At 35.8% G+C, this 25,427-nt stretch overlaps 1 protein-coding gene across 5 annotated transcripts in view; it reads left to right on the forward strand.

Moving 5' to 3' along the window:
• Window positions 1–11,034, forward strand: part of LYRM7 (LYR motif containing 7) — a 28,073-nt gene extending 17,039 nt beyond the window's left edge. For 4 of the 5 annotated variants that reach the window (XM_077911544.1, XM_077911543.1, XM_077911546.1 and 1 more), the window contains exon 5: window positions 6,898–8,090. In XM_077911544.1, the coding sequence (XP_077767670.1) occupies window positions 6,898–6,968 (71 nt within the window). In that variant the 3' untranslated portion in view covers window positions 6,969–8,090. Of the gene's footprint in view, window positions 1–6,138; window positions 6,304–6,897 lie in introns of all 5 variants that reach the window. The other variant, XR_013387613.1, reaches the window with a different exon arrangement.
• The last annotated feature ends 14,393 nt before the right edge of the window (window positions 11,035–25,427 follow it).

Below are 25,427 nucleotides of genomic sequence, written 5' to 3' on the forward strand. Positions count from 1 at the left end.
AGCTTTATTGTTTGATCTTTTCACGTGGTTGTTCATATCAACTAGAATTGATTTTTGTATATGGTGTGACATAGTCAAGATTTTTTTTTTTGAAATGAAGTATAGTTGACAAAATGTTATGTTAGGTTCTGGTATACAGCATAGTGATACAACAACACTGTACATGCTATGCTAATCCCAAGTGTAGCTTCCATTAGTCATCAGACGGCACTTTGTGTAATATGATAATCATTGACTATATTCCCTATTCTGTACCTTTTCCCTGTGACTTAGTTATTCCAAAACTGGAAGCCTGTAGCTCCTACTCCCCTTTAGCCCCCTTTTGCCCACTCCCCCACCACTGTCCCCTCTGGCAACTACCAGTTTGTTCTCTGTATCTCTAGGTCTCTTTCTGCTTTTTTTTTTAATGCATTGTTTTTGTTGTTTATTGGTCACACATAGAAGTGAAATCATAAGCTATTTGTCAAAAATTACTTTTTTACATGTGACTGTCCAGTTAATAATCCAGCCTCATTTATTGAGAAGAACACTTTTTCCCCACTGCACTGCAGGATCACTCTTGTTGTAAAATCAGATAACTATATATGCATATATCTGTTTCTGAACTTTATAATCTAATTAGTGTTTCTATCCATGAATCATATGTCATAATGTCTTGATAATTGCAACCTCATAATAAATCTTCATATTTAATAGTGTAAGTCCTACAGAGCTTTAATTTTAGTTCATGAGAATATATCAGAAATTATTAGATCTGAGTTGTATTTATAAGAGCAGTAAACAGTGGTGCCTGGGTGGCTCAGTGATTGAGTGTTTGCCTTTGGCTCAGGTCATGATCCCGGGGTCCTGGGATCCAGTCCTGCATTGGGTTCCCCGCAGGGAGCCTGCTTCTCCCTCTGCCTATGTACTATTGTAAATAATGCTGCACTAAACACAGGGGTGCATATATCTTTTTGAATTATTGTTTTCTTATTCTTTGGGTAAAAGCCCACTATTGGAATTACTGGCTCATGGAGTAGTTCTATTTTTAATGTTTTGAGAAATGTCCATATTTTCCTCAATGACTGCACCAGTTTGCATTCTCACCAATAATGATTGAAGGTTCTGTTTTCTCCACATCCTCAACACTTTTTGTTTCCTGTCTTTTTTATTTTAGCCCTTCTGACAGGCATGTGGTGAGATCTCATTGTGGTTTTGATTTGCATTTTCCTGATGATGAGTAATGTTGAGCATCTTTTTCATTTCTATTGGCCATCTGTATATCTTCGGAGATAAGTCTGTTCATATCTTCTGCCCATTTTTAATTGGATTTTTTGCTGTTGAGTTGTATCAATTCTTTATATATTTTGGATACTAACCCTTTATTGGATATGTCACTTGCACATATCTTCTCCCATTCCATAGGTTGAATTTTAGTTTTGTTGATTCATTATTTCTAAAATCTTTTTTAAAATATTGGGGAAACTGGGGGCAGGACAAAGAAAAAATGTTAGGGAAACTCTTCTTTCCATTTATCCCCTACTTTTTTCTGTGTGTAGCTTGTTTGTGTATTTGTTTTTGGTATCTCAAGTACATGCATTTGGATTGATCATAATCTTTGATTCATATCATTTTCATCATTGGTCTTAGCCTATCCTTCCTAGATAGTGCATAGAAAAATAATAACTATGTCTTATAAAAATATTGAATTTATCCCCTTGATTTACACTGTTCATTGATTATTGACATTTGTGAAAGCCCTCTTTCTCATATGAACATTGGCAGCTGGTTTCATTGTTGACCTTTATCAAACATGTATTTTATAGACAGTCACCAAATTTGTGAATTAGAAAAATTATGAATAAGAAAATGTATACTGAACAAATTGTGAACAAGAAAACTTAGGACTGGGATCCCTGGGTGGCTCAGCAGTTTGGTGCCTGCCTTTGGCCCAGGGCGTGATCCTGAAGCCCCAGAATCGAGTCCCACGTTGGGCTCCCGGCATGGAGCCTGCTTCTCCTTCCGCCTGTGTCTCTGCCTCTCTCCCTCTCTTTCTATGTCTATCATGAATAAATAAATAAAATATTAAAAAGAAAAAAGAAAAGAAAACTTAGGACTTCGGGTGGCTATATATTAATCATACTTCATTTCTAAACAGCATTATCCACATTTTTTAACTTCTTCTCTTACATATATTGAGACAAACAAAATACATGGGTGTTACATTAAAAAAAAAGTTCCAGGAAACTATTCTTTATTTCAGGTGCATTTTTAAACTTCTGTTCTGTGGTTTTTCATATATGCCTATGCCTAAAACTATCTTATGGTTTTTGTTCTAAGACAAGTTCATGTGATTCGACAAACGTTGGTTGCATAAATAAATCTAGGCCTCTGGTTTTCTTTTCTTATAGTGTCTTTGTCTGGTTTTGGTATCAGAGTAATTCTGGCTTCATAAAGAGTTTGGACATATTCGTTCCTCACACACCTGGGTGGGTCAGTTGGTTGAGCATCTGCCTGCAGCTCAGGTTATGCATAATCCTGGAGTTCTGGGATCAAACCCCAGTCCACCTCCCTGCTCAGCGGGAAGTCCACTTCTCCCTCTGCCCCTCACCCAGCTCATGCTCTCTCTTCTCTCTCTCTCTCTCTCTCTCTCAAATAAACAAATAAAATCTTTTCAAGAAAAAGAAATACTCCTTCCTCTTTTATTTATTTATTTTTAATTTTGACCTATATTTTGATTTGGGCCACAAGTGAATTAAAGGCTTTTTATTTGACGAAATTACTTTTTAATTGTTATATTTCATATGACCATAATAGATAAGGTTTTTCCGGGGCCTAAAGTAGAGGAAATAAATCATGATCTCAGTATACTTCTTTTTCAAGATTTGACAACTTCAGTAAACTTATGTTGTTATGATACGTTGATGTCTAATACAGAGAGCAAAATCAGGGATTTTATAATCCATAAAGCAGTATTACAATGAAAATAGCATAACAGCATGTAAATATGCCTATGATATATTTAGCCTAATGAAAGTGCTAGGAGTTAATTTAGAAAAATTCAATTGTAAGGCGGTTTTGATTTCAAAAATCATTTAAAGTGAATTGGATAAAGGGATGGAGTAGTGAATTTTGGCAAGTTTTCTGGTTATTTACCACTCTTTGAATTGATAATTTTGTTTCAGGGATATCCATCTTGCTGAGTTCTAAATTCCCATTATAAAATCTAGGAAATTCAGTTCCTCAGTTTTCTTTATACCTCAGGCATAGAATTTGATATAGGTGCAGTATACTTACTTATATTCAGAAATGAACTTGAGAAAAGAGGGTTGGCTTAGAATCTCTATTGCAGGCAGAAGTAGCATCAGTGGTTGCAGAGTCAAGTTACTGATTGAGAAGTGGCATAGGTGTGGTGGCAGGAGTAGATGTAGTAAAATTGAGTTTCCAGCAGCGTCTGAAATGTAACATCTTGTTTTCCATGGTAGTATAAGTGGTGGCAGTTTCTTTTAGTGCCCAGTAGGCACCAGCAGCTTTCATTATCAGGCCAGTTTTGCAGTATAACTTTTATACATTGTTCCTGGAAGCTTAGCCTTAAGCTTGCCTGATGCTTAAGCCCTTAAAATCTTTGCATGAGTTAGACTAATAACCTTTTTAATAAATGACTTTTCTGCTTCATCAGCCAGAGTCAGCTTCTGTTTCTTTTAACTAAGAACAATAGAAGTTGTTATCAGAAGTAGGATACAGAAAATTACATAACCTAAAATGTGGAATTAGTTGAATGGAAGGCAAAAAACTAGAGAGGGGATAGGACTATGTGGACCTGACCTTTACAACCTTTAGGCTGATGGTCCTCATTATGTAGTAATGAAACATAAGGTCAGTGGCTCATTGTGTTTCTTGAGACACAGACCAAAGACCAGCTGAGGCTACAGAAATAAGAGAAATAACCAGAATGGCAAGATGTTCTGGTTATTTCTTCCTGCCTTCAGCAAAACATTGAAAAAGAGGATGAATGCAGATTAAGCTAGTTGGTGCAAAGCAAATATGGAAGGAAGTACTATTTTGCTAAGGGCACTTTTCTATCTGATTGAGAGTCCTATACTTGAGATTTACAGTCTTGCAGTGTTGAAAATGAGAATTGCTCTTACCCACTCACCCTATAGCCAGTACAGACAGGTGGCTTTTGAGTTCTGACATGAAATAAAATCAGTGCCTCAAGCAATTTCCATTTGCCAGAAAAAGATCAGATATACATACAATTCATTTACTTACTGAGGCCTGTAATTTTTCATTACTTTAAGAAGTATCCATTAATCTTAGAGTTGGGGGAATGGGCAGAACACAGAGACCATTACCAAAGGATGAAAATCTTCATGCTTAAAAACTATCAGGATGTTTGCCTGTGACTACCTGTACATAACAATGATTAGGAAAAAAGTAAAAAGAGCCTTGCTTCTTAGTGGTAGCAAAGACCTGAGGTATGAAGTAGCCCAGGACTGCCTTAATCTTTATTTCTTGATATTTGAGAAAATTAAATCTCTTACTTTTAAAATTGAGGTATAATTGAAAATAATAGTTTCATTTGTACATGATTCCTTTTTTTTCCCTTTAATTTTCTTCATTTTCACACATTAAAAAATGAAACACACTATACAAATGGTTTTTCACAGCAGATTACACGTGGGCCTATTAGACTTGCTCTCCAAGTGCTGCCAGGACAACAGCTGTTAACCCCATAGCCAACGTAGCAATTTAAATGCAGTAGCATGCAGCCCTCAGCAGGGGAGGTTCGAGTCCCCTCTGTTCAATATATATATTGCAAAAGGATTACCACAGTAAGTCTAGTTAATGCCTATTTAGGTACATAGTTACAAATTATTTCTCTTGGGAACTTTTAAGATCTACTCTTTTAGCAGCTTTCAGATATGCAATACAGTATTATTGACTGTAGTCATTATGCTGTGCTGAAGAGCCTTAGATATTCACCTCTGCATCTTCATTTGGTGATGTTCAGCATAAAATGGCACATATGTGTTTGATAAGTGAAACAATTTACTGCCATTGCTAATAAGTTAAAACCTAAACTATAATTTGCTCTCTGGTGGTATCGCCAAAGATTGGTAGTAGAGGAGATATAAACAATGGCTAAATAATAATGACTTAGCTGATTTTCATTTTGGTAAACCACAATTATAATCTGGCTCATAACATTTTTTTATATGGATTTTTTTTTAAATTTTTATTTATGATAGTCACACAGAGAGAGAGAAAGAGGCAGAGACACAGGCAGAGAGAGAAGCAGGCTCCATGCACCGGGAGCCCGATGTGGGATTTGATCCCGGGTCTCCAGGATCGCGCCCTGGGCCAAAGGCAGGCGCCAAACCACTGCGCCACCCAGGGATCCCCTCATAACATTATTTTTAAGTTATTTTTCCTTTTGAATTTGTTTTAGTGATACCTTTTAAAAATTTTTTAATAATTGAAATTTATAGGAAAGAGGTAAGAGAAGTTGAAGGGTATAGAAATTTTCTTTACCCAGATTCCATAAATGCTGACATTTACCACATTTGCTTTATTATCCGTCCTTCAATTTTTTTCTGAATGGTCTGAGGATAAATTGTAAACATAATGCTTCTTTACCCCAAATGGTCATTTTTAAAATCATGACAGCCCACTAGGATTGGATTTGGAGAAGGAGTGCATTTTTTAAAAATACCTACATATATGTTTGCTAAATTTGCAAGGATATTCCCTTATAAAACTACAATGTAATTACCAAAACCAGGATATTAATACAGATACAACTCGATCATTCAAATGTTTTCATTTGTCCTAACTTGTTTTCTGTAAAAGAAGAAGAAAAATTCGCTCTGGTCTAGGATCCAGTTGAGAATCACACAAATAGCATTTAGTTACCATGTTTTTTAGTCTTCCTTAATCTGAAGCAATCAGTCTTTCTTTGTCTTTCGTGACCCTGATATTTTTGAAGACTATATCCAAGTTATTTCATAGAATGTGATATGAGCATTTTTTTAATCATTCAGCTCTTCTAGAGGAAAAAAAAGGAAAAATCATTGATCTTTACAAAATTTTGTATTTTAATTAGCTATATCTCAATCTCCAGTAAGCTTTTTTATATAATTTTTATTTTTTTTTAAGATTTTATTTAATTATCCATGAGAGACACACAGAGGCAGAGACACAAGCAGAGGGAGAAGCAGGCTCTCTGCAAGAGCCCAATGCGGGACTCAATCCTGGATCCTGGGATCACGCCCTGAGCAGAAAGCAGACACTCAACCACTGAGCCACTCAGGCATCCCTCCAGTAAGATTTTTTTGTTGTTGTTGTTTAACTGGGATTCTCAGTAAGGCACTGTTGACATTTTAAACAACATAGTTCTTTACAGCACCAGATTGTCCCATACATCCCTGGCTCCTGCTCGCTAAATGCCAGCAGCATTCTTCACTTGGTGTGACAACCGAAAATACCCCCATTTGAGAACCACTATTCAGTAAAATTTAGAATCTTTAAATTAGGAAAATGGTCTTGCTTTTTATATAGTAGGCAGTTTAACAAATTTTCAAGTTGATTGTTTTAATTCTCAGTAATCTGTCATCAGATAGGTGATAATGTGCATTAGCAGAATTCTGTTCAAGTAATTAGTTATATTTAATAAATATATAAATGATAAAGGGTTAAGTTGATCATATATATTTTAATAGAATCTGAAATGAGAATCCTGTTAACAGTCTCCATTTAAAATCAAGGACTTTACCTTTGAAGTTAACTGAAATAAAATATTTCTGGAAGATTTACCTTAAAATTCATTATTTTACTGTTACAAATGTTAGGAGGAAGAGTGTATATTCATTTAATTTTAATTTTAATGATATCAATTACTTTTTGTTTTTCTTTCAGAATTGGTCCCTAGGAAAGAACTCCTTGTAGAAAATGTGCCATATTGTGATGCACCAACTCAGAAGCAATGAGTATAAAATCAAGTCTTTGTAGTTTTTAATCTTAAATATATAACACTGGCAAAAGTTTTATAAATGCACATATTTCAGAACTAGCTTCTTGAAAATGAATGAATTAAAGTCTCATAATTAAATTTCACATTAAGAGAACATTGTTGAAAACTGCAGAACATAGTTAAATATTTCTAAACAGCATTAGATAAGACATGTCATTTGTTTTGAAAATCAAACTTTATTAACTAAAATAAATGCTCAGGAGGTATGTCATATTCATTTCCCTTTGACCTTGAAGAGTATTTTGTTCTTAACTAAGAATGCAGTGTTTTGACAAACTGGTAGATTTTCCTCCCATGTGAAATGAAACAGATTGAAATTATTATATTAAATTTGTTTAGTCCCACAAACATTAAATTGGTCAAAAAAAAATCATAGTGTGTGCCAACTCTCAACAGAAAGTGGCCTTTGTTTCCTAAAGCACTGAAATTCTTTCTATAGCTAAGAAACAATTATTTGGTTTCCTCTCAGAAATAGAATATATCTCTCTGTTTCTGTAAAGACATTTTTCTAATAAGTCTTTCAAGGATAGATGAATAAAATATAAAAATCACCTAGGATCACTGTAGAATAAAGAAATCCTTTATTATTTTTTTTAGGAAATAATGACCTTAATCAAACTATATAATACAGCCTTAGTAGAAATAGTGTACTTAGACCACAGCTAGACTTTATTGTGAAAATGTATTATGTGGCTACATTCTTCCCATTTTCATCAATAAAACTTAAATGGCTCTTCTTCCACATGTCCCATCCATCCCTGATGTGATTGGCAGTATCACAAAACAGCTTGCCATCCTACCATCTAAATGGTGGGAACTATAAAATTGTACTTAATATTCTTCTTGTTTCTCTTTTATCTGTGTATCTTTACCATTCTCTTTTCTTAGTGAACATTGTGTTCTCTGGGACTGTGTTTCTTCTCCCATTCAATGATGATACAGGGTTTTTAATTTTTGCAGGATTCTTAATGCAAGCTTTGTTTGTTGGCAAAACATAGGTATATCCATACTGGATATGAAATGTCATATTTTAAAATAATTTAATTTAAAAATAATAAAATGATTTTAGGAGATCAAAGACTTTTCTAAATTCTTCATATTATACTTGACATGAAGTCATTGACTATCTTTAATGCCTTCTTATACTTGTAAGAAGAGTATTTAGATCAGAGAGGATGACAGAACATGAGAGACTCCTCTAACTCTGGGAAACGAACAAAGGGTAGTGGAAAGGGGGGTGGATGGGGAGACGGGGGGACTGGGTGATGGGCACTGAGGGGGGCGCTTGACGAGATGAGCACTGGCTGTTATATGTTGGCAAATCGAACTCCAATAAAAAAAATATATGTATATAAAGTATTTAGTAGTCTGTGAAATGGTTTATGCATGTCAAAAGGTTTGCTACATTAATTTTTCATCTCCCATGTTTAGCTTTATTTATGTGGAAATTATACCTACATAAAAAGTTGTTTCATATTTGAAATTTGCTCTTAGAATAGAATGCTGAAAGTTGTCACAACGCAGTCACTGGTAAATTCCCTGACTTACTATTGTTTCATTAAGTATCTATATTATATATATGGAGGAAAATTGACTGACTTAGGTTAACTTAATGTTTTTAAATTATTTCAGTATCACTGAACATTTTTAGCAGTTCCTAGTTTTTTTCCTTGAATTTTATTAATCCTATGTCCCATTCTTTATTCACATTAATTTGAATATCTCAACAGATTTTTTTTTAATAAACTTACCATTAGGAGCAGTAAAGATTAATAATTTACATGTTTATTTTATTAAAACCAGTGGCTTTGAAATTTTCTTCAAGATATATATATTTTTATATATATATAAGAAAAAAATCCTGTTTATATTAGCAGACAAAACTATAAAATAGCAATAGACTTAAAAAAAAAAAAAACTGGGGCAGCCCCAGTGGCCCAGTGGTTTAGCGCTGCCTTCGGCCCAGGGTGTGATCCTGGAGACCTGGAATCGAGTCCCACATGGGGCTCCCTGCATGGAGCCTGCTTCTCCCTCTGACTGTGTCTCTGCCTCTGTCTCTCTCTCTCTGCATCTCTATGAATAAATAAATAAAATCTTTAAAAAAAAAGTATTTTTGCCCACATTTATGCATATACATACACATACATACAAATAAATAAAAATCTACATACTTTTAAAAAAATACATATGCTTTATGTTAGTACAGTTGACCTTTGAACAACAAGTACTTGAACTATTTACAGGTGCACTTCTATGTGGGCCTTATTTTTTTTTATAGAGTACAGTATTATAAATGTATTTTCTTGTCCTTATGATTTCCTTAATTTCTTTTCTCTGGCTTACCTTATTATTAAAATTGTGTGTATAATACATATAACAAAATATATGTTAATTATTTATGTTATTAGTAGGGCCAACAAGGAGGTTATTAGTAGGTTTTGGAGCAATTAAAAGTTATGTGTCAATTTTCAACTGTGAGGAGTTCAATGCCCCTAACCCCCATTGTTGTTCAAGGGCCAATTGTAGTTAGGTACAAAAATGAGATTTGGTGAAAAGACTGGTAAATTGGGGATTTTTTATTATGGTAACTAATACATGTTTAAATATTTTTTTTCAGTGAGTAAAACAATGTTTAATTTTTAAAGTACAGTACTTAAGCTACTAGGGATTGATTTTTTTAAAGATTTTATTTATTTATTCATGAGAGACATACACAGAGAAAGGCAGAGACATTGGCAGAGGGTGAAGCAGACTCCCTGTGGGGACCCAGGGACACAGGGGTCACACCCTGAGCCAAAGGCAGACACTCAACCACTGAGCCACCTGGGCGTTCCTACTACTGATTTATTTAAAACTTAATTATGAAATAGTTCAAATTTTAGCATCTAGAGTATCAGATGCTCATGAATCTCATTCCCACATTTGACAGAGGTTACATTTTGCCATATTTGTTTAAAGATGTCCTTCCTTATAAGTCACAAAGTCTTAAAAAGCTGAAGTCCCACTTCCTTTTCTTTCTCCTCTTTTCAGGTATAATTACTGTTTTACTACTGGTGGATATCACTCCCATACTTATTTTTATACTTTTACCAAATATGTGTATATTCAAAACAATATGTTGTTTTGAGATCTTAAAATGAAAATAGTGTTATGTTCCATGTATTCTGTAATTTATTTTCATCATACATTAGGTTTTAGAGATCTATTTTTTTTATTTGAGATTTATCTATTTTGTTGCATAAATTTCTGGGTCTTTTATGTCTCAATCCATTATAAGAATGACTAACTTATCCATGTCTCTTGAACAATAGTATTGTCTTGTTTTTTGAAATTCCAAACAAATTTACCAAAAACTCCAGCACATGGATTCTTGTACCCAAAGTTTATCTGAATTTATATGAGGAAGCAGAACCATTGACTCATGAGGTATATACATAAATCCTTTCAGGAATATTTTTTTTTTAAGATTTTATTTATTTATTCATGAGAGACTCAGAGAGAGGCAGAGACACAGGCAGAGGGAGAAGCAGGCTCCACGCAAGGAGCCCAATGTGGGACTCGATCCCAGGATTCCTGGATTATGCCCTGGGCTGAAGGCAGGTGCTAAACCGCTGAGCTACCGAGGTGTCCCCTTTCAGGAATTTTTTAATTGTTCTTTAAAGTAGTTGTACAATTTATATTCTAGTCAACACTGTGAGAGCAGTCCCATTTTTCCATATCCTTATATATGGTTTCTCATTTTTGTCAAATCAATGGATATGAAATGGCATCATGTTTTAAATGCATTTCTGAATTACAGGTGAGGTAGATCATTTTGTGTTTATTAGTCATTACAGTTTTCCTTTATGAATGTGTTCATATCCTTTGTCCACTTTTTTCTCTTGGATTGTCTGGCTTTTTCTTACTGATTCCTTTTTATATATTTTTGGTGCTAATCCTGTTATCTGTGATGTAAATGTCTTCTTCCATAATGTGACTTGTCTTTTAACACTATTTATAATAAACCTGAAAGTAGTATGGAAGTTTATTTTAGTGTATCCATTTTAAAAGATCCTTTATTTATTTTGCTTTTGTCCCTTTTTAAGTAGTTCTTTTCTACTCTGTTGTCATAAAGATGTTATAATACATTTTCCTTTGAGCATTTAAGTTGTGCTTTTTATGTTTGGTCCTTTATGCCATCTAGAATTTATTTTTGTTTGTAATATGAGGGTGGGGTTTAATTTTATATTTTTAGGGAAAAAGTTTGCCTCAACATCATTTATTAGATAGCCCATTCTTTTTTTTTTTTTTTTTTTTAAGATTTTATTTATTCATGAGAGATACACAGAGAGAAAGGCAGAGACACAGTCAGAGGGAGAAGCAGGCTCCATGCAAGGAGCCCAACATGGGACTCAATCCCTGGTCTCCAGGATCACACCCTGGGCCAAAGACAGCGCTAAACTGCTGAGCCACCAGGGCTGCCCTAGATAGCCCATTCTTTTCCTGATTACATATAAGACAACTTTGATCATATCCCAAGTTACTGTATATTAGAATCATTTAAGGACATTTTTCTTAAAATTATTATCCCTCTCCTCCACCAAATCTTTTTTTCCCCCATCTCTCCACTGGATTGTTTTCACAGCATTCAACATTCCAAAATCCCTGGGAGGTTGCCTCAGGCTGCACAACCCTTCAAAGCTTTTCTCACGGTGAGTTCTGTATAGTTCTCTCCTTTCGGTTTGGGTAAGAGCTTCCCTTTCCTCTTCAGGCCTGGGTTGCAACAGCTCATCTGCTACTATCCATGTGGGTTCCCCTACACTCATAGTTTTGTAAATAGTCTCTTTACAAGTAAATCATTCTCAAACTGTTTTAAATGTACCATCTATTTCCTTTTGGGAGTCTCACTAATTCACTGCCCTAGGGGAACTTACTTCTGGAGGTGATAGATAGTAAACAAAATTAACAAGTAAATTAGAAGGTGATAAGTAAGTTGAAGAAAGGTAAGGAAGAAAAGGGAGGGAAGCCAGGAACTATAGGGTGATGTTGTGATCAGGGAACATCTCAGGAAAAAAGTGATAGTTGAGCAAAGACAAGGAAATAAGGCATCTAACCATGCATATATCCAAGGGGAGAGCTTTCCAAACAGCAAACTGCTAGTGCAGTGTTGTAAGACTGATTCATGGCTGCTCTTTAAAGATAATGCAGTGACCAGAGCAAAGTGGGTGAATAGTAGGAGATGAAATCATAGAAATGATACAGTGGTGCAAGGTGGGGAGTGGGTGCCAGTTTACATGGGCTATTACAAGGACTGTGGTTTTCACTCTTAATAAAATGCAGAGCTATTAGATGGTTTTGAAAAGATGGGAGTGCCTGGGTGGCTCAGTGGTTTAGTGCCTACCTTCGGCCCAGGGCATGATCCTGGGGTCCCGGGATCAGTCCCTTATCAGGCTCCCTGCATGGAGCCTGCTTCTCCCTCTGCCTGTGTCTCTGCCTCTCTCTCTCTCTCTCTCTCTCTCTCTCTCTCTCGATCTGTCATGAATAAATAAAATAAAATCTTAAAAAAAAAAAAAAAAGGAAGGGGTGATTCCCAAGGGTTTTGGTCTGAGCAACTGGAAATATATTGTTGTCATCAATTATTATGGTGAAAGCAGACTAGGTTTATGAAAAAAGATTGGGAGTTTAGTTTTGAACATGTATTGATTGAAATGCCTATTAGTTATCCAGGTGGAGATATTAATAATGTGGAGGCTGAGAAAAATTAAGACCATCCCACCTAAAGTTTAGCATTAGCACAAGTACATCCATCTTAGTTCCCTGTGAATAAGAGCTGAACTTTAAGGGGAAAAACTACAGAATGTCCTCAATGTCCTCGGCAGGTAATCCCATATCAGAAAGACAACAGAGCTCAGAATTGCCCTCGGCAGAGAACCCCATATCAGAAAGACAACAGAGCCCACGCCCATGGTAGAAAGTCCCATTTTAGAATTCTTCCATCCCTTCTGGAAATCCCCTAGACCAGCCTATAAAAAACCCAACTGTAACCCACTTCGGGGTCCAAGTCCCTGCTCCTCTGTGTCGGGTATACTTGGACCCAAGCTTGAGCTTGCTAATAAACTGTCGTGCGCTTGCATCGGTGTCGGCTCCATGGTGGTTTCTCGGATTCGCAATCTTGGGCACAAGAAATAAGACATAGAATGTAACAGCTGGATTTCAGGAAGTTGTCTGGACTGGACCTACCTATTTGGCAGCCATTAATATAGATAAAGTATTTAAAATCCTAATATTGGATGAAATCACCAAGAAATTGATTATACCTACAGAAGGAAAGTTGAGTCCTGGAATTTGGTGTTCAGAGGTTAAGGAGATGAGGAACAATAAGCACAAGAGACAGAGAAGTTTTCAGTAAGGTGGGATGAAAACAAAAAGAGATTGGCAGACCGTGGCTCACAGATACTAAATCTGACCCACTGCCTTTTTTTTATAAATAAAATTTTATTGGGGATCCCTGGGTGGCGCAGCAGTTTAGCGCCTGCCTTTGGCCCAGGGCGCGATCCTGGAGACTTGAGATCGAATCCCACGTCGGGCTCCCGGTGCATGGAGCCTGCTTCTCCCTCTGCCTATGTCTCTGCCTCTCTCTCTCTCTGTGTGTGTGTGACTATCATAAATAAATTTAAAAATTTAAAAAAATTTTTAAAAAATTTTATTGGAATATACTACCACATTTGTTCATTTACATATTTTCTATAGCTGCTTTCATACTGTAATGGCATAGTTGAGTAACTGTAAGAGAAACTGTTTGGTCCACAAACTCTAAAATTGCTATCTGGTCCCCATGTAGAAAAAGTTTGTTGACCCCTGGTGTAGGGTCCTGGAAGCAAAGTGAAAAAAAGTGTTTCATTGGAGAGGCAGTGTTATAGTGTAATCACAATGAAAATTTCAGTAGGATTTAGAAATATGAAGGTGGTTTTGACGACTAAGGCAAGAGAATTTGTGATGTAATTGGGGAAACTTAAGCTCATATTGATTCTACCCAAATTGACTTTTAAATTCATTGTAATCTCAGTTAAAATTGTGGTAGAATTTTTGAGGAACTACTAAAATTTACTCAGAAATTTATGAGGAAAAATAAAGGTCCATAAATAGCTAAATCAGCTATGACAAAAGAGTAAAATTAGATACCCATATGCAAAAAATGGAACTTTAATCCTACCTCACACAATATATAAAAATTAATTCAAAATCGATCATAGACTTAAATGTAAAACCTAAATCTTAAACCTTGAAGCAATGGGAGAATATTTGTGACTTTGGGTTAGGCACAGATTTCTTAGATATGGCACAGAATGCACCATACATTAAAGAAAAAAATTAATAAACTCGATTTTATCAAAATTAAAAACCTTTGCTCTGTCAAAGGCAACTTGTAAAGAGAATGAAAAAAGAAAGAAAGCCACAGACTGGGAGAAAATATTCACAAATAGTAAACTGATAAAGAACTTATATCCCAAATATATATATAAAAAAACTTTTACAATAAGGAGATGACCTAACTTTTAAAATAGATCAATAGGGCAGCCCTGGTGGCGCAGCGGTTTAGCGCCGCCTGCAGCCCAGGGTGTGATCCTGGAGACCCTGGATCAAGTCCCACATCAGGCTCTCTCTGTATGATGCCTGCTTCTCCTCTGCCTCTCTCTCTCTGTCTCTATGAATAAATAAATAAAATCTTTAAAAATAAAATAAATCAATATTTGAAAGAATTTTCAAGTTATCAAATTATCAAAAAGATGTACAAAGGGGAAATAGACACATGAAAAGATATTCAACATCTTTAGTCATTAGAAATTAAAATCACAATTGGATGCTGCTACATACCTTTTCTGGTGGCTAAAATTAATATGAGTAACCATACCAAGGGTTGGCAAAAATCTAGGGGAACTGAAATTCCCACTCATCACTGAATGCAATGCAAAATAACAACTTTTAAAAACTATTAAGAAGTTAAACATATACTCCCCATATAATCCACACTTTCCACTCCTTGGTTTTTACCTAAGAGAAATAAAAGTATTTATCCATGCAAAGACTTATTTTTATTGCACAGCAAAGGAAACTGTCAACCAGATGAAAAGGCAACCTGTGGACTTGGAGAAAATATTTGCAGATCATATCTGATTAGGGGCTAATATTAAAAAAATATAAAAAATCTATACAACTCAATAGCAAAAAACAATTCAGTTTAATAAATGACTAGAGGATCTGAATAGACATTTTTCCAAAGAGGAGATACAAATGGACAATAAGTACATGAAAAGATGTTCACAATCACTATCAATGAAATGCAAATAAAGCCACGATGAGATACCACCTCATATCTGTTAGAATAACTATTATCTATCTAAAAGACAAGTTTTGGTGTGACTGGACAAAAGGGAATATTTGAACACTGTTGGTAGAATATAAATTGGTGCAGTCATGATGGAAAAACAGTATGGAAGTTTTTCAAAATATTAAAAATAAAACTACCATATGATCCATCACTTCTAAGTATTTATCCAAAGAAAATGAAAACACTAACTGGAAAAGATATATGCACCCCTGTGTTCAATGCAGCAAGTTTACAGGAGCCAAGACATGGAAGTAACCTAAGTGTCATCGATGGATGAATGGATAAAGGAAATGTGTGTGTATCATACATACATAGGAATATTATTCAGTTATAAAAAAGAATAAAATCTTGCCACTTGCAACAACATGAATGGCCCTTGAGGACATTATGCTAAGTGAAATAAGTCAGAGAAAGACAAATATTGTATGATCTCATTTATATGTGGACTCTGAAAACAAAAAGACTGAACATATAGGTACAGAGAACAGATTGGTAGCTACCAGAGACAAGGAGTGGGGGATGGGCAAAATAGGTGATCAAAGGTGGTCAAAAGGTATAAACTTCCAGTTGTAAAAAAAAATGAATCATGGGGATGTAATGTACAACATAGTGACTATAGTTAGTAATATTGTATATTTGAAAGATGCTAAGAGTAAATTTTTAAAGTTCTCTTCCCAAGAAAAGATATTGCAACTATGTGCTATGATGGATTTTAACTAGACTTACTTTTATTTTAATTATTGTTATTGTGATTATTTCATAATACATACAAATACTGAGTCATTACATTGTACATCTGAAACTGATACAATGTTTTATTGTCAATTATATCTCAATAAAAAAGACTTATTTCTGGCAACTTTCTTTGTAATGGCCCCAAACTGGAAACAACCCAGATATTCATCAGCAGATGAATGAATAAAGAGATTTTAGTATATTCATACAAAGGAAATACCTCTCTGGAATAAAAAAAAAGAAAATGAATTATTGCTGCATGCAGCCACATAGATGAATCTCAAAATACTTAACCTCTGTGAAAGAAACCAGATAAAAACAAGTATGTATTTTATGATTCTGTTTATATAAAATCTTAGAAACTGCAAACTAATTTCATAAGGATAGGAAGCATATCAGTAGTTTCCAGGGGATGAGATGGACGGTGGGATTAAGAAGGTGCATGAGGGGCAGCCCGGTGGCTCAGCAGTTTAGCACTGCCTTTGGCCCAGGGCCTGATCCTGGAGACCCGGGATTGAGTCCCATGTCAGGACCCCTGCATGGAGCCTGCTTCTCCCTCTACCTGTGTCTCTGCCTCTCTCGGTCTCTGTATCTCTCAAGAATAAATAAATAAAATCTTTAAAAAATAAAAATAAAGAGCTGCATGAGGAAATTTTGGAGGTTGATGTATAGACGTTCATTACCTTGATTGTGGCGATGGTTTCATGGGTGTATGCACATGTCAAAAAATGTACAAAATGCATATGTATCCTTTACTTCTATATAGTTAACTAATATGTTAATTGTAATACAATAAAGCTATTTAAAAATTCTACAAAGCCAGTGGTTTTCTTTTTAAGTGTAGTATTGGTCAAAAACTGAAAAATAGTAGCAGTTGACTATTCTATACATTCTTAATATCTCTTTCAGCGGTTATCTGTATCTGAAAATATTAATTTTCACCCTTTCTCTTAAATAATAGTTTACTTACTAGGTACAGAATTCTATGTTGCATTTTTTGCTCTTAGCACTTCACAGACACTGTTACATTGTCTTTTAACCTTGTTTTACTGCTTAGATATTTATTAGCAGTCTAATTCTAATCCCTTTTGCCTAATCTGCCCTCTCTTTATGATTGGTTTTAAGATTATTGTGTTTTCTTTGGTATTCTAGATAGGGATTTTATTTTTGTTTATCCTGCTCAAACTTTGTGTATTTCATTTTTCTGAGGATTCATGCCATGTTTCAATTTTGGAAATTTCTTATCTACCTCACAAACATTCTCTACAGTTTTTTTCTAGTAGAGCTTTTCTTAGACATCTATCTTTTCATTCCGGTACTTTGCTCAATTTTACTGGTTTAGTATCTGCTCTAATTCATTACCGCTTTATTCATCTGTATCTGATCTGTTTATTCACACCATGGTTTCTCTTATAATTTCATTGACTTTATTTTTCATTTCTGGTCATTGTGTTTGGGTTTTATATCAAATACACTTTTGCACAGTGATTTAATCTCTAGTCATAGTTCCTTATATGTTTCATCATTTAAAGATACTAATTTTAAAAAAAAGATACTAATTTTAGGGGTGCCTGGGTGGCTCAGTCATTTAAGCATCTAACTCTTGATTTCAGCTCAGGTTACCATCTCAGGGTAATGGCTCCATGCTGGGTGTGGAGTCTGCTCCTCTTCCTTCCCCCCCAACTCCCTAGCTCACTTACATACTCTAAGAAAAGATACTAATTTTATAGTATCTCTCCGAATATTCTATTTTATCAACTGTCTAGATTTTCAGTACTCCTATGTTCATGACAGTCATTACTCATGTCTTTTAACGTCTCGATTATGTGTGTATATCTTGGATGGCAGTTGTTATTTCTCTGAAAATCTAATGTGGAATTGTAGATTATTACAGTGTCCCTCCAAAGAGATTTTATGAATGCCTTTGCCAGGTATGCCAAGAGTACCTTGGAGATGTCCATAACACTCAGGTAATTTTTTTTAAAGATTTTATTTATTTATTCATGAGAGAGAGAAAGAGAGAGACAGGCAGAGGGAGAAGCTGGTTTCATGCAGGGACCCTGACTTGGGATTCGATCCTGGGTCTCCAGGATCACGCCCTAGGCTGAAGGCGGGGCTAAACCGCTGAACCACCCAGACTGCCCACTCAGGTAATTTAAAATTCATCCTGAATCACTGAATGGTGTAATGATTTTCTTCTCTCACCAGGGATTTTTTTTTTTTTTCCTCCACATAGAGTTTCTGGATCTTTGCTGTCTCTCTGGCCTTATGAACAGTTTTCAGTCCCCTTTCATGGTACTTGCAGCTCTTTGAAGTTGCTTTATACAGAGATCTCAGTTCTATTCCATGCTACACCCAGGTTGAGGGGCTCATCACCCTAGCTGTTAAGATCCAGTTCCAGGTCCCCTCACAGCCTCCCAGGCTACCTCAGTGTCAGTTTATAATTATAATCTGCTTTGGCTTTCAGTTATCTTTTCTTTCTAGCAAATAGGAATTTCCTTTGTTTTCTTGTGAGGTCAGCCGTGTAATATGAGCGAGAATGCAAAGAAATACTAAAAGACTAATATAATGTAAAGAGATACAGAAGTCAGATCAAAAGAACTCTTCAGTCAAATTTGTGACAATTTATGGATCAAAAATAGTAAGACTCTCATGGACTAATAAATTTAATTAAAAAATAACCCATGAGTTCATAAAGACACTCAGAGAAAGAAAAAAAAGGGCAAGTGTTTTTTGTTTGTTTACAGACTTTGAGTGTAATGGCCCCAAACTGAAAAAAATTTCTGTAGCTTTGAAATTTTTCGAAGTAAAAATTGAAGGAAATCAAAACTGAATCTCTCAGCATTTTGTTGAGGGAATGGTTCTACATTAGTTTAGTTCACATGTTGCCAAACTCGGAATTCCAGATACTAATTCTTTTAGAGACAAACAAGTTTCTAAAATGTCTTTCTGACAATCCATTGTTAATATCTCAAGGCTTCTGAGTTTAAGAAATCTTATTCAGGGGCACCTGGGTCCCTCCCCAGGCTCAGTGGGGAGTCTGCTCTTCCCTCTCCCTCTCCCACCCTCCCCACCACTGTGCTGTCACTCTTTCAAAGAAATGAATAGAATCTTTAAAATAAATAAAAACTTAAGAAATTTTTTTTAAAAGTTTATGTAATGAAATGTGATTCAGGCCTTCAGTTTAAGAATTCTTTTCCTGCTATAATCTTTTTCTGATTTTCAACTGAATGCAACCTATTTATTCAACCAACATTACCTGAATTGCTCAGAGACAGTCTGAAAGTTAGGTGCTAGAGATTCAAAGACAAGACAATCTAGCAGGAAAGACCAGCAAAGGAGACAGCTGTAGTGTAATTACTGTTATATAGGGATTACCAGGGATTAAGCAGTTTTAAGAATATAAAAGTAATTTATTAGAAAGTGGTTAATAGAATACAAGATACAAGATGTGTTGGTTTTTTTTTTTTTACTTAAAAATTTTTTTTAAGATTTTACTTATCGTTTGAGCGAGAGAGAATGGCAGGTGGGGAGGGGCAGAGAGAGAAGCAGACTCCCCACTAAACAGGGAGGCAAACACGGGATTCAGCCCGAGGACCCCGGAGCCCAAATCTAACTCTAACCTGAGCAGAAGGCAGATGTTTTGACCAACTAAGCCACTCAGGTGCCCAAGATGCTATACTTTTCATGTCTTAAGTAAACAGTTTAAAATAATTCACAGCTAACACTATTTTAAAAATATCAATTAGAATGAAAAAAAATAGAGTTTCATTTGTGAGATAGAAGAACTTTGGGGGATCTTAAACTTTCTGACACAAATTGCTTTATGTAGCTTTTCTGCTCCACTTATCTTTTACTCTGGTAACAGAGTGCAAGTAGTACTGTCTTAGATAAGATTCCCACAGAAACCAACTTTGTGCATGCAGAAGTTTTAAATTAAGGAGTGTGCTCAGGAATAAGCCCCTGTGAGGGAGTAAGGAAGATTGGGCAGAGGGAGTTGTTGAACTGCCACACAGCTGCAAAGGAAGCCTGGAGATGAAATGACCTTCAGAATTGTGCTGAGCTGAGGCAAGGGGACCGGACTTTTGTTTCCTGGCATCAGCAATCATTGAGGACAGACCCCAAGGAAGAGGCATAACCTGCATAACCTTGCCAAGGCAATTCCCTTCAGTGGGACAACTAGAAGGAGCAACAGTTACAAACCTTCAGCAGCCAGGAGCTAGAGAAATGAATGCCTCCTTCTGAAGGGGACACCTGGGCAGTGCACAGAATCTACTATACCAAATAAGGCCTTTCCATAATTAGCTCAAACTAAGCAGGAGAAGCACAACTCTAAAGCTGAGTGTTTTCCCTTCTGGATGTAAGTAGTCCAGAGGCAGTTTGTCCCTTATTCGGGCCAAAAGAAGAGAGCAAACCCATTAGGAAAAGCTAATTGCAAGCTGAGATTCAAGATTAATTCATTCATGGGGTCATTCATTCATTCATTCATTCAATAAATGTCTATCTAGCATCACCTGGAGCAAAACCTGGCAAAGAGGGAGAAGGCTAGGTTCTAGTCTGTCATTGAAAGGGGGTCTTTGAGCAAATCATTTATCATTCCTGAACTTGTGTTTCTCTTTCTGTACAATGAGAAGTGTGGACTACATGATGTATTAGTTAGAAATATTTTTAGTTATGACTAACAGAAACCCCCTTTACCTAGCTTGAGAGAGAAAGAGAGAAGAAGGAATTGGTTTAACGAATAAATGTGCATTTCACAGAAGCTGGGTTGAAGCTGAGCTTCAGGAATAGACTGGTGTGCTCTAAGCCATGCAGGGACGCCCTCTACCCCAACCTCTGCACTCGTTTTATTTTTCACTATTGCTGTAGTCCAGCTCACTATGATTTTCAGGTCACATGTGGAAAATAACACAAACAGCAGCTCTTGAGTTTTCATTTCCTGTATTCAAGACAGCAGCCACACCCAGGCTAAAAATCCCTTGGTCTCAGTTCCAGATTGTCTAGGAACAGTGCTTGTTGGCCAAATGTGTGTGAAGGGAACAACTTCTGATTCAAACAGCTGTGTCTAGTTGAGGAACCTAGTGGGAGAGAAGTTTCCAGAAAACATTTAGGACAATGCTCTGTGGCAGCTAACTTGTCCACTGCTGTTATCTCTAAAATCCTATGATTTGATTAAGCAGCTACTTAAATAAAATTTGATTCACTTTTCACCGATTCTTTTTTTTTTTCATCTTTATTTATTTATGATAGTCACATAGAGAGAGAGAGAGAGGGAGGCAGAGACATAGGCAGAGGAAGAAGCAGGCTCCATGCACTGGGAGCCCGACATGGGATTCGATCCCGGGGCTCCAGGATCGCGCCCTGGGCCAAAGGCAGGCACTAAACCACTGCACCACCCAGGGATCTCTTCACTGAGCCTTAAATGATGCCATTTAAAACTTATAGTGGTTGATTAAAATACATAAATTGTGAATGGAAATTTGACAATTAAACGAGAGGTTGAAGCTTAAATCCCTCAGCAAAATGCATTGACAACTTCACTTTTCTGTTTAGACCCATACAAAACTGACAGTGTTCATTAAGCTGATAATAAAATATCATGAAGTGCAAAAAAAGAACATTTTCAGAAGGGGAAAATGTAAATGTTTAAATGTAAATGTAAATGGATTAAAGATGTTTTTTCTTGATTTGTGATTGGTGTGTGGCTTTTAAATCAGTTTCTGATATTCACTTACAATGAAGGTTATTTTCTGTAACAAGAAAAGTAACTATCATAAGAGTTTCTAATTTTTTTTTCAAGATTTTATTTATTTATTCATGAGAGACACACAAAGAAAGGCAGATATATAGGCAGAGGGAGAAGCAGGCTCCTCATGAGGAGAACCCCAGGATCATGACCCGAGCTGAAGGCAGACACTCAACCTCTGAGCCACCCAGGTGCCCCTATTCTCAGAGTTTCTGAAGTGATTGACGAAAACAGGCTATGGACACAGGGTGAGGATACAGTCTTTAGTTTAGGTAGAGAACACAGTTCATTTGCACTAAAACAAGGAACCCAGCAGTGTTTCCAGTGCTAGGTGCAAACTTCCCGGATCTTCAGGTCCCCACAAGAGTTATCAAGCTGCCAATAAAATAGCCTGACTTGGGAGGATGATCCAATCAGGTCCTCAAGAATTCCATTCCCTTTCCTCTCAGGGAACTTTATACCACATTAATCCTTCCTTCCAAACCATTCTGAAAAGTCTCACTAAAGGACTGCCTAGGGATGATTCACTGGAGAAGTAATATTGATCCACTCAGTCTTAACTTAAATACACATGAAACAGCTAAGGTAGCTTAGACTGGATGAATCAATATCTCCTGTGAACCATTCCTAAGAGGGATCAGACCATCTGTCTGCCAAAGGCCTATTCCTGTAACAGGTTTTCACTGATACAAAGAAATAGAGAAATACATAATTATTGGTCATTTTTTGACAATGTAGAGCAGGAGTTGACAAACCATAGCCATCAGGCCAAATCAAACCTTCTACTTAGTTTTGTAAATAAATTTTGATTGGAATACTACCATGCCCGTTTATTTACATGTTGTCTATAGCTATTCTTTTTGCTACAGTAGCACACTGTAGGAACAGTGAGTAGTCAGGACAGAAATTATATGACCCCAAAGCCTAAAATATTTACTCATTCTTTTTTTTTTTTTTAAGTAAGCTCCACCCCCAACGTGGGGCTTGAACTCATTACCCCAAAATCAAGAGTTGCATGCTGAACTGACTGAGCCAGTCAGGTGTTCCTACTGCCTCCTTCCTTACATAAGAAGTTTGCCAACTCTAAAGATAAATCAAGGGCAGCCCCGATGGCTCAGCGGTTTAACGCCGCCTTCAGCCCAGGGCGGGATCCTGGAGACCCAGGATTGAGTCCCATGTTGGGCTACCTGCATGAAGCCTGCTTCTCCCTCTACCTGTGTCTCTGCCTCTCTCTCTATGTCTTTCATGAATAAATAAGTAAAATCTTAAAAAAAAAAAAAGATAAATCAAATTTCTTACATCTATATTGGCAATCTAAAGCATTCCAAATTAGTCACATGATTATATACAGTTCTGCTTTTAAAGACTTAATGTTTTCTGAATGTGCCTTCTCATATAGGTTTGTCTCAAAAACGTGATTTAGAAAATATGTTCTTTTCCACAAATGGTAGTGAGTGAATAGGATATTAATATGAAAAAAATATATTGGACCATATCTCACACCATACTAAAAAATCTATTCTGGGAATGCTTGAGTGGCTAAGTGGTTGAGTGTCTGCCTTCGGCTCAGGGCATGATCCTGGGGTCCTAGGGTCCTGGAATCGAGTCCTGCATGGGGCTCCCAGCAGGGAGCCTGCTTCTGCTCGTGCCTGTGTTTCTGCCTTTCTCTGTGTCTCTCATGAATAAATAAAAAAAATCTTAAAAAAAAAATCCATTCTGAATGTTGTGTAGATTTAAATATGAAAAAGAAAACAATAAAGCCTTTATGACTTTGGGTAAGGAATTTCTTAAGCACAAAAAATAATTAACCATAAGGAAAAAAAATGATCATTTAGGCTACATTAAACTTAAGAACCTTTTGCCAAGGATACATTAAGAAAATGAATAGGCAGACTGCAGAGTGGAATATGATATTTGTAATACATATATCTGATTCATATCCAAATTATGTAAATAATTCTCCCAAATCAGTATATTAAAGATCTAACATTAGAAAAAATGGGCATAAGACTTGAGCAGACCTCTCCAACAGGGGATTTTTTAATTAGTCAATGAATCTATGCAAAAGGTATTCGACTGTATTACTCATCATGGAAATGGAAAATATAAGTGGAAGGCAACATCACTACATGCCTACTGGAATGACTAAAATGTAAATGACAGATAATAACAAGAGTTGATAAGGATGTGGAGCATCTGGGGCTCTCATATGTTGCTGACAGGAATGCATATTGGTCCAACTTTGGAATCCTGTTTGGCTGTATTTACAAAAGCTAGACGTATGTATACCCTATGATCCAGTATTTGCACTCTGAGCTATGGAACTATGTTTACCAAAGATATACAAAAGTGGTCACTAATATATTAGCTCAAACTGGAAACAAATTATTGGAGTATTACTAATGCTCTTGTATTTTGATCAAAGTGGGGATTACACAGTGTTCACTTTGAAAATTCACTGAGCTTACATGCAGTTTATGTGCCTTTCTGTATATGTGTGTATTATGCTAACAAAAAAGACTTTTATTTAAAAAGGAAGTTCCAAAAAAAAGTGCAGTTTACGTTAGATTGTTAGCCCCTACCTGTGATCTTGGTGTGGTGACCTGAACACAACACATATCTGAAAAACAAAAAACATTTTTGTTATTTAATAATGGTATAAATTAAACCAATAAGTGAAGCTCAAGATTCAAAAGATTTAAAAATTATAGATTCAAAAATTATCAATTACCATTTAAATAAGTCTGGCACTAGGAAGCTCCCTAAAAGCTTTTATATATTTGTTACTTATTGTGAATATACCTCAATTCTGACTATTTACACTAAAAATAAAGTTTGGCCATTTTTTTCCAGGAACTGTAGCACTTTATTACTTCCCTCCATAATACTGAACAAGTAAGACTGAAAAATAATACAGTTCACCGAGATGGGTCATTAACTTTTGTATTTGGAACCTGGGCTGCTAAAATGTCATTTGCCAAAACATCATGTGGCTTTAATATGTGATGCAGGAAAAGAAAAGTTGTGGGTTGCCACAGTAACTGTAATGTAGGTATCTATCAAAATAAGGTTTTGATTATATCTGCTTATGATCACGAATTCCTCTATATTTTATATCAGTTTGGATGAGTAATGGTTGATACAGGAAATACTTAGATGTACTGAGTTTCTTTCTTTTTTTTTTTTTTTTGTACTGAGTTTCTATAAGTGTAAGCTGTCAGCACATAATGCTCTGCCCATACACTTGCATTTAATTATGTCATTTGTTTTAGGAATAACTCTATTTTAAAAATACTTTTGACTTGTTTCTCAGAAAATATTTCCAAGCAGGCAGCACATAACACCTAATTCCATCTGCAACAGCACATTTAGTTAATGGACTCTTGTGGCACCTTGATAGAATATCCTATTATAGATGTAGAAAATGAGGTAGAATGATAGAAGGTAATAAATTATTTAAGATCACAAAGCAAATCAGGACAGAACTATTCCTGGAATTTTTCTCAGGATGAGCCATTTGTCAAGTGGTATTTTTGTGAAGCAGGTGCTATGGACTAATTACTAGG

This window comes from Canis aureus, chromosome 10 (assembly GCF_053574225.1).
Source record: "Canis aureus isolate CA01 chromosome 10, VMU_Caureus_v.1.0, whole genome shotgun sequence".
In the NCBI taxonomy this organism is placed as follows: domain Eukaryota; kingdom Metazoa; phylum Chordata; class Mammalia; order Carnivora; family Canidae; genus Canis; species Canis aureus.